Below are 17,843 nucleotides of genomic sequence, written 5' to 3'. Positions count from 1 at the left end.
ATTAAGTTAGTAGTCTTGTTTTTACATATGTAGTTCATTGTTAATATACTTAATGATATGTTTACTTATCATAGTATCATGTTAACTATATATATATCCATATATATGTCATCATATAGTTTTTACAAGTTTTAACGTTCGTGAATCACCGGTCAACTTGGGTGGTCAATTGTCTATATGAAACATATTTCAATTAATCAAGTCTTAACAAGTTTGATTGCTTAACATGTTGGAAACATTTAATCATGTAAATATCAATCTCAATTAATATATATAAACATGGAAAAGTTCGGGTCACTACAGTACCTACCCGTTAAATAAATTTCGTCCCGAAATTTTAAGCTGTTGAAGGTGTTGACGAATCTTCTGGAAATAGATGCGGGTATTTCTTCTTCATCTGATCTTCACGCTCCCAGGTGAACTCGGGTCCTCTACGAGCATTCCATCGAACCTTAACAATTGGTATCTTGTTTTGCTTAAGTCTTTTAACCTCACGATCCATTATTTCGACGGGTTCTTCGATGAATTGAAGTTTTTCGTTGATTTGGATTTCATCTAACGGAATAGTGAGATCTTCTTTAGCAAAACATTTCTTCAAATTCGAGACGTGGAAAGTGTTATGTACAGCCGCGAGTTGTTGAGGTAACTCAAGTCGGTAAGCTACTGGTCCGACACGATCAATAATCTTGAATGGTCCAATATACCTTGGATTTAATTTCCCTCGTTTACCAAATCGAACAACGCCTTTCCAAGGTGCAACTTTAAGCATGACCATCTCTCCAATTTCAAATTCTATATCTTTTCTTTTAATGTCAGCGTAGCTCTTTTGTCGACTTTGGGCGGTTTTCAACCGTTGTTGAATTTGGATGATCTTCTCGGTAGTTTCTTGTATAATCTCCGGACCCGTAATCTGTCTATCCCCCACTTCACTCCAACAAATCAGAGACCTGCACTTTCTACCATAAAGTGCTTCAAACGGCGCCATCTCAATGCTTGAATGGTAGCTGTTGTTGTAGGAAAATTCTGCTAACGGTAGATGTCGATCCCAACTGTTTCCGAAATCAATAACACATGCTCGTAGCATGTCTTCAAGCATTTGTATCGTCCTTTCGCTCTGCCCATCAGTTTGTGGATGATAGGCAGTACTCATGTCTAGACGAGTTCCTAATGCTTGCTGTAATGTCTGCCAGAATCTTGAAATAAATCTGCCATCCCTATCAGAGATAATAGAGATTGGTATTCCATGTCTGGATATGACTTCCTTCAAATACAGTCGTGCTAACTTCTCCATCTTGTCATCTTCTCTTATTGGCAGGAAGTGTGCTGATTTGGTGAGACGATCAACTATTACCCAAATAGTATCAAAACCACTTGCAGTCCTTGACAATTTAGTGATGAAATCCATGGTAATGTTTTCCCATTTCCATTCTGGGATTTCGGATTGTTGAAGTAGACCTGATGGTTTCTGATGCTCAGCTTTGACCTTAGAACACGTCAAACATTCTCCTACGTATTTAGCAACATCGGCTTTCATACCCGGCCACCAAAAATATTTCCTGAGATCCTTGTACATCTTCCCCGTTCCAGGATGTATTGAGTATCTGGTTTTATGAGCTTCTCTAAGTACCATTTCTCTCATATCTCCAAATTTTGGTACCCAAATCCTTTCAGCCCTATACCGGGTTCCGTCTTCCCGAATATTAAGATGCTTCTCCGATCCTTTGGGTATTTCATCCTTTAAATTTCCCTCTTTTAAAACTCCTTGTTGCACAAAAGTAATGGGCCAAGCCTGTGAAGGCCCAATCGGCACTTGTCATGTGCAAAAGTCCAAAGCAGACCCATGTTGCAACTTAGGTGGGCTAAACTCAACATTACCTTGTGAGACCATTAAGACCCCTAAACCCAAATCATCTAAAGAAGCTCGAATGAAGAAAGGTAAGAATCAGAAGGCAAATTGCAAAGGCGATAAAACCGAGGAGAATGGTCTAAAAGACGACAATAGTAAGAAAGAGTGCTGTTGGTCGAACGTTAGGAGATGGAAGACATCTTCTCGAATGTTGAATCTCAAAAGTGTGGCTAGAAGACACCCTGTTAGATCCACATGCTCTTCGTGTGTTGAAAAGAGGAATAAATCAGATGCCCCTGGTAAATCGAATGATCAGAAAAGTGGTAATATTTCAAAAGGGAGTAAATCAGATGCCTCTGGCAAACCGATAGCTTCTAAAGGGGCCACCGGCATGCCAAACGATCAGAAGACTGTTAGAGCTTCAAAAGGGGCCTCCAGTAATTCATTCAACACAGATGGGGTTTATGATTTTGGCTGTCAGCTAGTGCTCAAGTGGCAGAGGAAATCCTCTGCTTTGTAAGTCATGTACCCCTTACTTCTCGTTATTTTCTGGTATCCATGAAGTTTATTTCATATAATCTTAGAGGGTTTGGGTTCGGGTTAGGTAGTAAATTCGGTCCTACGAAACAAATGATTGTAAAAGAAAAGCCTAATTTCCTAGCTCTACAGGAACCTAAGCTTAACACTATTAATAGGATTTGGGTCCAGACACTTTGGGGGTCCAACGAATGTGATTTTATTCAACGCGAAAAAATTGGGAAGTCGGGAGGGCAATTGCTAATATGGGATGTCAACTCATTCGAAGCTACTGATATTATTAGGTTTGATGGTGTAATTGGGATCCGTGGGAAGTGGAAAAGTAATGGTGTGATCCTTAACGTTCTCAATATTTACGGGCCTCACGATGATTCTAAAAAGAAAATATTGTGGGATTCCTTAAGTAAGTTAGTAGAGAATCAAGATGAAGCTTGGGTGTTTGGTGGTAACTTTAATGAAGTGAGGGACGAGTCGGAGCGGTTCAATTGTGTTTTTATAGAGGCTAGGGCAAGGCGTTTCAATAATTTCATTCTCTCTAGCAATTTAACTGACATCCCGATTGGAGGCAGATTTTTCACTCGAGTTAGCGATGACGACACTAAATTTAGTAAGATAGATAGGTTTCTTGTCTCGGATGTTTTTGTGCAAGTTTGGGGGAATTTATCAGCGATAGCATTGGATAGAACGAGCTCGGATCACTGCCCAATAGTTTTAAAAAGACGAGGAGAAAAATTTCGGGCCAAAACCTTTTAAGATCTTTGACGCGTGGTTGGATGAAGATGAGATTGAGCAGGTTATCGCCAATGCATGGGCTGAATCTGTTCCTACAGGTAACCGCAAGGACTACCACTTTTTGAACAAACTCAGAAACGTCAAGAAAGCATTACGGTTGTGGAGTACAGTGAAATTCGGCCATCTAGATAATGAAATCTTGACTCTCAAAGCCAAAGCTATGTCCTTAGAGTTAAAAGCTGAATCAGTACCCCTAAATAATGTGGACTTGGAGGCATGGAAAGAAGCTAGGAGATGTTGGATGGAAAAGGAAAGAATCAAAGCAAGTATGCTCAAGCAAAAGGCGCGGGTTAAATGGAAACTCGAAGGTGACGAAAACACAAGATTCTTCCACTCGATCATTCGCAATAAAAATAACAGATGTAATATCCGGGGTTTGAACATCAATGGAAGTTGGAATGAAACTCCGCAAGACATCAAGGCCGAAACTTTCAGTCATTTCAAGAAAATATTCGAAGAACCAAACAACATGAGACCTTCCTTGGAAGATCTTGTGTACCCTTCAATTTCTCAATATGAGGCTACTGCTTTGTAAGAACCTTTCCAAGAGTCTGAAATACGTGAAGCTATTAATGATTGTGGTAGCACGAAAGCGCCCGGTCCGGATAGTTTCAACATGCGTTTTTTCAAGAAGTTTTGGGATGTAATTAAGGCTGATCTTGTTGAGGCTATTACGTGGTTTTGGGAAAAGGGGGAGATTTCGAGAGGTTGTAATGCTTCGTTTATCACACTTGTCCCTAAAAAATTAGACCCGAAAGGTCTTAATGAATATCGCTGTGACGACCCGTCCTAATCCATCTGGACGAAGTCATCAACATTTGGTCCCATTGCGATGATCGACTCCAAGTAATGTCCTTAAAATGAGCAAATGCACAGCGGAAGACTTAATTTGTACCTGAGAATAAACATGCTTAAAAGTGTCAACCAAAAGGTTGGTGAGTTCATAGGTTTATCGTATCAATTATTTCAATATATTAATAGACCACAAGATTTCATAATCATAAACATAATACACTCGCAAGTGTATGTAAAGCATTCTAAGTGGTTGAGCACTTGGTAACCATACTTAACATTTAATCACGTCGCATATTCCCTTTATTATGAAATCTCACTACACCGTACCAAGTGTAGTCACCGAAACGAAGTACTGTGCAACCGTTGAATACTGGTCGTCCAGTCCGGTTGGGGTTGTCAGGCCCGATAGATCTATCAACAGGATTCGCGTTTACAATACCGCATGTAAATAGTAGTTACCAAGCTACAGGGAAGTATGTCAGTGGTACAACTCAACGTAGAATATATTTTTAAGTACTTGTGTCTATTTTGTAAACATTTATAAAAGCAGCGCATGTATTCTCAGCCCAAAAATATATATTGCAAAAGCAATTAAAAAGGGAGCAAATGAAACTCACCTAATGTATTTTGTAGTAAAAATACATATGACGTTATTGAACAAAAGTAGGGTTGGCCTCGGATTCACGAACCTATATCATGTATATATATATTAACACCTATAATTGAAGTCAAATAAATTTATGTATTATTATTATTAATATAAGTGTTATTTTTAGTAATTCATGTGTTTCATTATTAACTTAAATATATTTACTTTATATACTTTAAATAAAATAATTCATAAAATATAGTCGTATATTTTTATATAACTAACTTTAATTGTAATAATAATAATATTAATAGTAATATTGATAATAATAATATTAATATAATTCTAATAATAATAATAATGGTAAAAGTATTGATAGTAATAATATTAAAAATATTAATAATAATGTTAATATTAATAATAATAATAATGATAAAAATAATAATAATAATGATAATAAAAATATTAATGATAATAAATAATAAAAAGTTGTATTATTTTTACAATAAAAATTATAATTTTGATACTAACTCTTAATACTAATAATACATATAATAATACTTCGATAGTAATTAATGTTAATAATAATAACAATAAAATATACTTGGAAACTACCTTATAACATTTTCTAAAAAGAAATTTGCCTCGAAAGGAACTCGAACCTACTACCTCTCGTTTATTGAACACCGTACTAAACCAATGATCCGTTATTGTTTTCTTGTAATAATTCGCCTATTTAATTATTTACAAAGTACCAACTGTTTTATCATCTTCATCCTTACATCCTAACATCATCATATTATTGTTGTCATATCACCAGAGTATCGTCATCAACCCCATCATCTTCATCATATCGCCATATAATCATCATTCTCTTTATCAAATCACGAGCAACATCTTCATTATCATTGTTCTCGTAAAATATATATATATATATATATATATATATATATATATATATATATATATATATATATATATATATATATATATATATATATATATATATATATATATATATATATATATATATATATTAACAATCATAGTATGAACCCATCATTCGCAGTCCATCATTCTTGGAGCCCAACAATTAATCACGGCCCAACATAGACTAAAGCTCGGCCCAAGAATATCTATATCCATATGGAAATTAGAAAGTTTACGGCCCAAGTTTAATATGTTTGGAATTTCATTTATAACCGGAATTTAGAACTAGACAATATCTAACCCCTTTACAGCTCACCTTATCATCAACAAACGTCATTGTCCCTTATCTTGAACAATCAGACAGATCACCGACAAATACACACCAAGCTTTGTATAAATAAAATAAAATTTTAAATATGATCACATGTATCATCATCTATAATCCATTGTTGCAGCAGAAAAGGAAAACAGGTACAGCAACAGTAGTAGCTTTGATTGTGGGTTTCACGATGAAAAACAGAAAGAGAAAAAAAAAAATAACGTTGGCAGGAACCAGGAGACAGGAGAATACGTAGCTGCAGAAATTGGTGGTCATGGTTTACGATGGTGGCTGAGAAAGGTGGTTGTAGGGCTGATAACGTTTGACAGATACCGAAAGAAAGAAAGTTTAGCAGAGATAGTTAAGCAAAAAAAATAAAATGTTATTGTGGTGGTTCTCGGTTGGGAGAGATGAGAGAGGGTGAGTGAGTAAGGTTGAGGGTGGCGGTTATGTGGTGTTCGAACTCGAAACATGAAAACAGAAGCTACGATGGTAGTCGATGGGTGATGGTGACGATTGGTGGTGATTATGGTTCGATGGTGGTTAATTCGCATAGCAGAAGCAGACCACGAGTAAAGATAATGATGATGGTGGTGGTTTTTTTTTTAACGAAGAAGAAAGTAGAGAGATAGAAGAGAGAAGAGAGGTGAAGGTTTGTAAAGAAGTGGTGGTTGTGGTGGTAATGATCGTAACCATGGTGACGGTGGTCGATGGGTGTAATAAGAAGTGATTCTCGGTTCAACAAAATTAAGGGGGATTGGTGATGTTATATAGTGGCGGTAAAGGAAGAAGAAAGGGAAAACCAAGGGTGGTGTATGGTGGCCGATGGTGTTTCCTGGTGGCAGCAAGGTGGCCGGAGAAGGGATGGGTTGTAAGAGAAGAAGAGGCACTCGTGTATGTGTGTATATATCACATACATATATATATAAATCTAAACATATAATTATAATTTTAATAATAATTAATAATATTAATAAATAATAATAATAAAAATCATAAGAATCCTATGCTGCAGTAATCAACATGTGAGTTTCATTTGTTTGAATGTTACACAGTTTTTACGGGGTGTGTCCATTGCTAAACAGTTAACGTATAAAAGTGTCCCTAAAAATCCCAAATTTTTAGATTAAGCATATTAAATTATTTCTCTCAATACCTATTTGAAACCTGATTAAAAAGGTTCGAAAATTATTTATTTCCTGTTCCGATTTATATGTACGGAGTACTAATATTTAAACTTAAAAAGGAAAAAATACTTTTAACAAATCTAAAATCTTTGTAATCAATTTACAGTTCAACTTTTATTTTAATCATTCATAAACTTATATTAAATCTATATGAATGCTAACAAAATGTCAACCGAGTATTACTAACGTTTACTAATTAAACCCGAAATCATTTATATTCCCTTTCTATATATAAACAGTTTAAAAATAGCAAAGTTAATTACTAAAACAAATATATTATATATTTTAAACAAATAAATTTAATATAACTTTATATATTTACAAGTAATATTTATATATATTTTTTTTATATATATTATTATATGTATATATTTAAGTATAGATGTAACTATTTACAAATAGTTGTTCGTGAATCGTCGGGAATGGTCGAAGGTCAATTAAATATATGAAACAGTTCAAAATTTTTGAGATCCAACCTAACAGACTTTGTTTATCGTTTTGAAAATATAATATCGTATCGAAAGTTTGATTTAAAATTAGTCGAAATTTTCCAGGTCGTGACAGTACCTACCCGTTAAAGAAATTTCGTCCCGAAATTTGAGTGAGGTAGTCATGGCTAACAATAAAAATGTTTTCATGATGAATATGAGTTGATAATTAGAGTTTTATCATTATTGATTAATATAGATAAAATGATTCGATCATGTGAAGCGTATGGGTAAAGCTATCACAAAAGAGTGATATGTGGAGGATAAAGATTCGTCTTACTTTCGACGTTGTTTTGGTTGAATTTCCGGAATTCAAGGGATTAAAGAAATCGTCGAAATCTAAATAAGATCTGAGTCTTCGGAATTTGAGGAAATTAGGATCTTTTCACTTAAATGTGGTCATCTGTCTTGATTGCTACGTCTGATATTTTCACTATAAATTAAACCCTTCCGTTCCATTATTTTCACCCTTCCAATTCTTTCTTTCTCGATCCATACTTTCAAACGATTGTGAAAATGCTTAATCCAGTTCTGATCCTTGTCCTCATCCTTAGTATCGCAACATTCATTCTCCTTTTTCAACTTCCACCAGAGGAATCCACTTTCTTCTACTTCGCCTTTGGGGTTTTAGTGTTTTTAATTCTCCCGTGTCTTTATGTTGCGATAAACATTGACATACACGGTTTGTAATTTATGCGTTGTTATCGGGGTTTATATTATCCCTTATATTTCGAAGCTCTATGCTTTTGTTTTCTCTTCCCGACTTCAAGTCAAGCAAATATTGGTCTAGAATTCGTAGATATAGAATTTCGAATGATTATAATGTTCTAAGCAGGAAAGAACGTGATAGTACGATTTGATTTTCAAATTTATCAAAATTGCTGAAGATAGAACTATCAAGAATACATTTTCTTGATATGTTCAGAAGTTAAGTAGAATGAAAGAGTTATGTAACATGACACATGATGAGGATAAGGTCTGTGAATCATCATCACGTTACATTAGAAATTTAGCATGACTTACTGTAATATATTGACGTTGGCCGGGCGTCATTATATTATACTAACTCATGCTTCAATTTCCAACATTACTCCAGAAGCATTCAAATTTTTACAGAAGGATAGAAACTAAAACAGTTTCTTTTATGATGTAGCATATGTAGCACGAGGAGATAGATAATTTCGGTCAAAGATATTTATGAAGATATCTTCAGAAATATCGAAGATATTTATGATGATATTTTGGAATTTCTAAGTTCGAAGGTTGATGAAGAAAAATTTTCCGTAAGATTTTAACATGACCTCGGAGTAAGATATTCTCTAAAGATTTCATCGGATCCCGAATTACCTGGATTCTTTGAATATAGGGTTTGGTCCTTGTATTTGTCCTTGGTCTCCTTCATGGTTAGCTCAATCCATTTTTCAGTATCAATTTTTCTATCGGGCGTTCCCAATATTCCATTTTTTTATTATCAAACTTTTGGCCATTTAGACCATCTACATCATGCTGCTTCATCAGTATTTTTAAAGTTAACAGATCTGGGTCATCGGTTATCAAACGGAGGTGGTTTCAGGAGAATTGTGTTTTTTTTTTTTGGATGATTAAACGCTGATGGTAATATGGTGGAATATAAAAGGTTCTCCAGTAATAATAAAGAGTACGCATATATATCAAGGTTATAATAAGGTTGTTTCGGATGAAAAGTCGGAGTTGATTTGTTGGAGCTGTGACAAAATTTGCTACTTTGAAAGGAATTACAAATTATTTTGGGTAATAATAACACTAAAGGAATTAGCACAGCTACGTGTTAAACGTTTACTTAGTTTCCGAGAGTTTTTCAGATGCATAACTATATGCATCAATCTTTTCTTCCGTAGATGAAGTGCGGCTGGTTCATCCTCTTGATCTAGATGTTTTCAAGAATCGTGAAAGGTTTGAACGCAGATTGTAATCGTCAAGATACGAATGTGGTTTAAGATGAAATCAAGTGGCAAACTTGAAGAATTATTTAGTTTCATATGTTATAATCAGTATTTTAATTCATTTTAATTGTCCAATATTATTCGTCCACAGTCGATAGTCTACATTTAACAGTCCAATAGTTCATATATAGTTTAATATATAACATTCGAATTAATTAATACGTATCGTGACCCGTGTACCGATCTCAGTATTGATCACAACTCAAACTATATATATATATTTTGGAATCAACCTCAACCCTGTATAGCTAACTCCGTCATTTGCATATAGAGTGTCTATGGTTGTTCCAAGATAAATATATAGATGGGTCAATATGATATGTCGAAACCTTGTATACGTGTCCCGTTATTTAAAGTGCGTAAAATAAATACAGAAATTAAATGACGATAAATAAAATTGCGAGAATGTAAATTGCGATAATTAAATTGCGATAAATAAAATGTAACCAGTTAGCTAGGAACAGTTAGCGTGGATTCTTAACAATATTTCGATTAGTTAGTTCGTTTGTTTCTAACAAATTTTACTTTGTCCGATGTTTTCTTCATTATGCCACTTGTTGGATTCTTAGAAGTCAAAATTCAAATATGAAATTGAATGAAAATGGTTATTTGGTGGTGAAGAGATTCGTATATCGGTGAATGTAAATAGGATAGTAAATGATCGTTGAATCAGATTCGAAGAATGTACAGTTAACTTATTAATGTGAAATCTTGAATATTCCTCGGGTATTACCTACCCGTTAAAATATTTTCATCATTAACAGTTTGTGCGAAAGAATTTTTAATTACAACCTTTATGAAGACATATATACATATATATTTTCTTCAGATGTAATCATGGATTTACTGAGTTAATATGATATTAATCTCATTTGATTTACCGTTAGAAATAGAATACATAATCTCTAAAACATTAAAGATTACATAATCATCATGATGAACGAATATCAAGGATGTAGAACGAAAATTATGCTCGAGGTATAGATTGCGATGTTGAGACATGTGATGTTGAAACTTGAGTTGTTGGTGGTACTGGTATTGATGTTGGTGGTACTGTTATGCTGCTGGTGCTGCTGCTGGTGTTTGTAACCTTCGTACCATATTCTCTAAAGCCACTACTCGAGCGCGAAGCTCGTTGACTTCTTCTATTATACCGGGGTGACTGTCGGTTCGGACGAGTGGATAAATAAGATCTAGAATTTAGTATAGTATATGATCGTGACGAGATACTCGGGAAATGAGAGAGAAAATGGTGTTTCGGACAGGTTCGCCGGTAAGTGCTTCAGGTTCTTCACCCAGAGGTGAATTCGGTTGGTGGAAGGGATCACCTTCTTCATGCCTCCAATGATTAAGTAGGCTACGAACCCATCCCCAATTCATCCAGAATTGGTGATGACTAACTGGTTGATCCATTCCGGTTACACTGTCTTCGGAGCTTGAGTCGAAGTCCATATCGAAATAGCTGTGGGAATCTAAGGAATTTGAACTAGTTGCGAGTTCCGTCTTGTACGGTTAGATAAAGGATTTTTCGATATGAGATGATTTTTGGATATCGGTTGATATTCTAATTACATAGAATACATGTATATATTACAGAAGATCCCGTAAATTGCGGAGGAAATTAAGGAAACGTGTCAGAAAAAGTCTACAGTAACAGATACGCTAAGATATGAATTTATCTGTACACTATCTATCAAATAAGTGCAAGAAGTCGTGTCTAGACTTAGGAATGATAAGCATGTAATTTTCCACTATAAATGATAAACAATACTTATAATATGCAGCTAAGGTCGAAGTCCAGACTTGCTAATGCATCCTAACAACTATCAGTTAGACACACTAATGCAAGGCCTGATTCGCTAGGACCAACGCTCTGATACCACCTGTAACGACCCGTCCTAATCCATCTGGACGAAGTCATCAACATTTGGTCCCATTGCGATGATCGACTCCAAGTAATGTCCTTAAAATGAGCAAATGCACAGCGGAAGACTTAATTTGTACCTGAGAATAAACATGCTTAAAAGTGTCAACCAAAAGGTTGGTGAGTTCATAGGTTTATCGTATCAATTATTTCAATATATTAATAGACCACAAGATTTCATAATCATAAACATAATACACTCGCAAGTGTATGTAAAGCATTCTAAGTGGTTGAGCACTTGGTAACCATACTTAACATTTAATCACGTCGCATATTCCCTTTATTATGAAATCTCACTACACCGTACCAAGTGTAGTCACCGAAACGAAGTACTGTGCAACCGTTGAATACTGGTCGTCCAGTCCGGTTGGGGTTGTCAGGCCCGATAGATCTATCAACAGGATTCGCGTTTACAATACCGCATGTAAATAGTAGTTACCAAGCTACAGGGAAGTATGCCAGTGGTACAACTCAACGTAGAATATATTTTTAAGTACTTGTGTCTATTTTGTAAACATTTATAAAAGCAGCGCATGTATTCTCAGCCCAAAAATATATATTGCAAAAGCAATTAAAAAGGGAGCAAATGAAACTCACCTAATGTATTTTGTAGTAAAAATACATATGACGTTATTGAACAAAAGTAGGGTTGGCCTCGGATTCACGAACCTATATCATGTATATATATATTAACACCTATAATTGAAGTCAAATAAATTTATGTATTATTATTATTAATATAAGTGTTATTTTTAGTAATTCATGTGTTTCATTATTAACTTAAATATATTTACTTTATATACTTTAAATAAAATAATTCATAAAATATAGTCGTATATTTTTATATAACTAACTTTAATTGTAATAATAATAATATTAGTAGTAATATTGATAATAATAATATTAATATAATTCTAATAATAATAATAATGGTAAAAGTATTGATAGTAATAATATTAAAAATATTAATAATAATGTTAATATTAATAATAATAATAATGATAAAAATAATAATAATAATGATAATAAAAATATTAATGATAATAAATAATAAAAAGTTGTATTATTTTTACAATAAAAATTATAATTTTGATACTAACTCTTAATACTAATAATACATATAATAATACTTGATAGTAATTAATGTTAATAATAATAACAATAAAATATACTTGGAAACTACCTTATAACATTTTCTAAAAAGAAATTTGCCTCGAAAGGAACTCGAACCTACGACCTCTCGTTTATTGAACACCGTACTAAACCAATGATCCGTTATTGTTTTCTTGTAATAATTCGCCTATTTAATTATTTACAAAGTACCAACTGTTTTATCATCTTCATCCTTACATCCTAACATCATCATATTATTGTTGTCATATCACCAGAGTATCGTCATCAACCCCATCATCTTCATCATATCGCCATATAATCATCATTCTCTTTATCAAATCACGAGCAACATCTTCATTATCATTGTTCTCGTAAAATATATATATATATATATATATATATATATATATATATATATATATATATATATATATATATATATATATATATATATATATATATATATATATATATATATATATATTAACAATCATAGTATGAACCCATCATTCGCAGTCCATCATTCTTGGAGCCCAACAATTAATCACGGCCCAACATAGACTAAAGCTCGGCCCAAGAATATCTCGATCCATATGGAAATTAGAAAGTTTACGGCCCAAGTTTAATATGTTTGGAATTTCATTTATAACCGGAATTTAGAACTAGACAATATCTAACCCCTTTACAGCTCACCTTATCATCAACAAACGTCATTCTCCCTTATCTTGAACAATCAGACAGATCACCGACAAATACACACCAAGCTTTGTATAAATAAAATAAAAATTTAAATATGATCACATGTATCATCATCTATAATCCATTGTTGCAGCAGAAAAGGAAAACAGGTACAGCAACAGTAGTAGCTTTGATTGTGGGTTTCACGATGAAAAACAGAAAGAGAAAAAAAAAATAACGTTGGCAGGAACCAGGAGACAGGAGAATACGTAGCTGCAGAAATTGGTGGTCATGGTTTACGATGGTGGCTGAGAAAGGTGGTTGTAGGGCTGATAACGTTTGACAGATACCGAAAGAAAGAAAGTTTAGCAGAGATAGTTAAGCAAAAAAAATAAAATGTTATTGTGGTGGTTCTCGGTTGGGAGAGATGAGAGAGGGTGAGTGAGTGAGGTTGAGGGTGGCGGTTGTGTGGTGTTCGAACTCGAAACATGAAAACAGAAGCTACGATGGTAGTCGATGGGTGATGGTGACGATTGGTGGTGATTATGGTTCGATGGTGGTTAATTCGCATAGCAGAAGCAGACCACGAGTAAAGATAATGATGATGGTGGTGGTTTTTTTTTAACGAAGAAGAAAGTAGAGAGATAGAAGAGAGAATAGAGGTGAAGGTTTGTAAAGAAGTGGTGGTTGTGGTGGTAATGATCGTAACCATGGTGACGGTGGTCGATGGGTGTAATAAGAAGTGATTCTCGGTTCAACAAAATTAAGGGGGATTGGTGATGTTATATAGTGGCGGTAAAGGAAGAAGAAAGGGAAAATCAAGGGTGGTGTATGGTGGCCGATGGTGTTTCCTGGTGGCAGCAAGGTGGCCGGAGAAGGGATGGGTTGTAAGAGAAGAAGAGGCACTCGTGTATGTGTGTATATATCACATACATATATATGTAAATCTAAACATATAATTATAATTTTAATAATAATTAATAATATTAATAAATAATAATAATAAAAATCATAAGAATCCTATGCTGCAGTAATCAACATGTGAGTTTCATTTGTTTGAATGTTACACAGTTTTTACGGGGTGTGTCCATTGCTAAACAGTTAACGTATAAAAGTGTCCCTAAAAATCCCAAATTTTTAGATTAAGCATATTAAATTATTTCTCTCAATACCTATTTGAAACCTGATTAAAAAGGTTCGAAAATTATTTATTTCCTGTTCCGATTTATATGTACGGAGTACTAATATTTAAACTTAAAAAGGAAAAAATACTTTTAACAAATCTAAAATCTTTGTAATCAATTTACAGTTCAACTTTTATTTTAATCATTCATAAACTTATATTAAATCTATATGAATGCTAACAAAATGTCAACCGAGTATTACTAACGTTTACTAATTAAACCCGAAATCATTTATATTCCCTTTCTATATATAAACAGTTTAAAAATAGCAAAGTTAATTACTAAAACAAATATATTATATATTTTAAACAAATAAATTTAATATAACTTTATATATTTACAAGTAATATTTATATATATATTTTTTATATATATTATTATATGTATATATTTAAGTATAGATGTAACTATTTACAAATAGTTGTTCGTGAATCGTCGGGAATGGTCGAAGGTCAATTGAATATATGAAACAGTTCAAAATTTTTGAGATCCAACCTAACAGACTTTGTTTATCGTTTTGAAAATATAATATCGTATCGAAAGTTTGATTTAAAATTAGTCGAAATTTTCCAGGTCGTGACAATCGCCCAATTAGTCTCATCGGGAGCTTTTATAAGATAGTTGCCAAGATTCTATCAAATCGTCTACGGAGAGTCTTACCTTCTCTTATAGGGTTAGAACAAAGCGCTTTCTTAAAAGGACGTTTTATCTTGGACGGTGCACTAATTGCTAGCGAAACTGTGGACTATCTTAAAAACAATCATAAGAAAGGAATTGTGTTCAAGGTGGATTTCGAGAAGGCTTTTGATAGCCTAAATTGGGGTTTCCTTTTAGACGTAATGAAGTGTATGGGGTTCGGTAGTAAATGGCGTAATTGGATCATGTCTTGTCTCAAGTAGGCTTCGATTTCTATTTTGGTCAACGGCTCACCCACAAATGAATTCTCTCTCGGTAGGGGAATAAGACAAGGAGATCCTTTGTCGCCGTTCCTCTTTATTTTAGCGGCCGAAGGGTTGAACATCCTTACCAAGGCGGCCTTGGACAAAAGGTTAATAAAAGGTGTAGAAGTCGGTCGGGATAAAGTGGTTGTCTCTCATCTTCAATATGCGGATGACACCATTTTTTTCGGGGAATGGAGTCGATTGAATGGGTTAAACCTAAGGAAATTACTTGTATGTTTTGAATTGGCCTCGGGTTTAAAAGTTAATTTTCATAAAAGCTACATGTTCGGGATTGGGGTTGTACACTCGGAAGTCAACCTTATTGCACAATACTTGGGATGCCAAGTAGGCAATCTCCCATTCACATACCTCGGGTTACCTATTGGTTCGAAAATGAATAAATTGAGGGATTGGCAAGTGGTTATTGATAAGTTTAACAATCGACTCTCGGGATGGAAAATGCGTTCGTTGTCCTTTGGAGGAAGATTAGTCCTCATTAAATCGGTCCTATCTAGTCTACCGTTGTACTACTTCTCGCTCTACCGCGCTCCACCGTGTGTGATCAAAACTTTAGAATGTGTGAGAAGATCTTTCTTTTGGGGTGGGTCGGGTTCGGGTTCGGGTTCAAATATTTCTTGGGTTAAATGGGAAAATGTAATTAATTCTTACGGGAATGGGGGGTTAAATATCGGGTCCCTAAAGAGTAAGAACCTTGCTCTATTAGGGAAGTGGTGGTGGAGGTTTAAAACCGAAACCGACGCGCTTTGGGTTAAAGTAATTCGTAGTATCTATGGCATATGCGGAGGCCTTATGTTGGAGGGTGACTCTAGTCACACTTCGGCACGGGGCACTTGGCATAACATAATCTTAACAGGTACCTTAATGGAAGATTTGCAGGTGCCCTTTAAGAGTTCATTCGTCAAATCCATAGGAGATGGCGGATCAACTTCTTTTTGGCACGAGCATTGGATTGGTGAAGACAAACTTTGTAACATTTTTCCTAGACTTTACAGGCTTGAAGCTTCAAAAGATGCAGCTATAAATGAACGTGTACAAGCTGTTAATGGCTGCAAAAATTTCGTTTGGAATTGGACCAGAAGTCCCACAGGTCGCACTTCGGGTGAACTTGACTCTTTATGTAACTTACTTGCAGCCTTTTCTTTCAGCGAAAACAGCGTAGACAAGTGGGTTTGGAGCATGGCGAAGAACGGTATGTTTACTGTCAAAGCACTCGCATCTGTGATTGACGAGCAGGCACTTGCATCTTTTACGTCTCCACAGCAAACATTGCTGAATAACCTCGTTCCAAAAAAAATTGAGATCTTTTCGTGGAGATTACTAAAGAAAAGGATGCCGGTAAGAGTCGAACTTGATAAAAGGGGCATAGATTTGCACAGTTTGCTTTGCCCCTTGTGTGACGATGATATCGAAACAGTCGAGCACTCTCTTATTTTCTGTACGCACACGCAGGAGATTTGGGAAAAAGTGTTCAATTGGTGGGGTTTGGGAAATTTTTCTTGCTACAACATTCTGCAGCTTCTAAGTGGCAGTGGACATGCCTCCTCATCGTGCTTTGGAAGGAAGATTTGGCAAGCTCTAAAGTGGATTTGCTCGTATTTGATATGGCAAAACCGGAATAACAAAGTGTTTCATGGTAACTCTTGGACCTCTCCGGTGGCGTTATGCGATATACAAATCAAGTCCTTCGGGTGGATCTCTTCTCGGGCAAAAGGAAAAAACCTCGATTGGCTTACGTAGTTATCTAATCCCATCTCTTATATCAACTTGTAATGAATTCGTGTTTCGTGTTTCTGCTGTAGCTAGGCTTGTGTTTTTCTGTTTTAATTGTGCTGCTCCCTTAGCAGCCTAATTAGTCTCTAGTTAAGCTCTTGTGGTTTTGTTGTTGGGGGTGTCCAAGCTTTGTAATGGTCCCCTGATGTCGCTGTACTTGTTTCGTGGTTAATTAATTCTTTGCTTTTTGAAAAAAAAAAAATAGCAACATATAAAGAGACGTCACTATTGCAACCTATTTATTTTAGTTATGGAGTGTGTCGATTTTTACTAATGTTTTAGTATTATGTTTAACTAGTATAAAAATGATCTTTCTTGAAATATTTGCACCACCAATTCTCACATCCTACCAAATTTGAAGTTAATGTGTAATTCATTAAACAGAACAAGTTAAATACAAAGAGTAAACGGGTAAAAGGATAAGGTTCTCCTTTTTCAGCTACCCGAAGAGGGTGAGTAGTTTTACTGGCCTAATCGATGTATTCTTTCAAATTTACCTTACCTAAAAAAAAAAAAAAATTTAAATAGAAAAAATAAAAATAAAAAATAAAAAAATTATTCTTGTGAACGACTAAACACGCCTTATATGGTAACAAGTATATATCAAATTTGTACTGTTAACGAAACCGAAGTTACGTACATTATACCCCTACTTCTTTTTTAACATTCCACATTTTAAACTATAAATTTGCTTAAATATACACAATCAAACAACAGCACGAAAACCCATTAGTCGCAAACATCAAT

General features: G+C 34.5%; 1 protein-coding gene across 1 annotated transcript; it reads left to right on the top strand.

The window, feature by feature from the left end:
* The first annotated feature begins 16,187 nt into the window (after window positions 1-16,187).
* LOC139870585 (uncharacterized) lies at window positions 16,188-17,063 on the top strand. The gene has a single exon (XM_071858366.1). The coding sequence runs from the start codon at window positions 16,188-16,190 to the stop codon at window positions 17,061-17,063; it is 876 nt and encodes a 291-aa protein (XP_071714467.1).
* Window positions 17,064-17,843: the final 780 nt, after the last annotated feature.

This window comes from Rutidosis leptorrhynchoides, chromosome 10 (assembly GCF_046630445.1).
Source record: "Rutidosis leptorrhynchoides isolate AG116_Rl617_1_P2 chromosome 10, CSIRO_AGI_Rlap_v1, whole genome shotgun sequence".
NCBI classification, from domain to species: Eukaryota; Viridiplantae; Streptophyta; class Magnoliopsida; order Asterales; family Asteraceae; genus Rutidosis; species Rutidosis leptorrhynchoides.
This window is presented reverse-complemented; position numbering and strand designations above follow the sequence as displayed.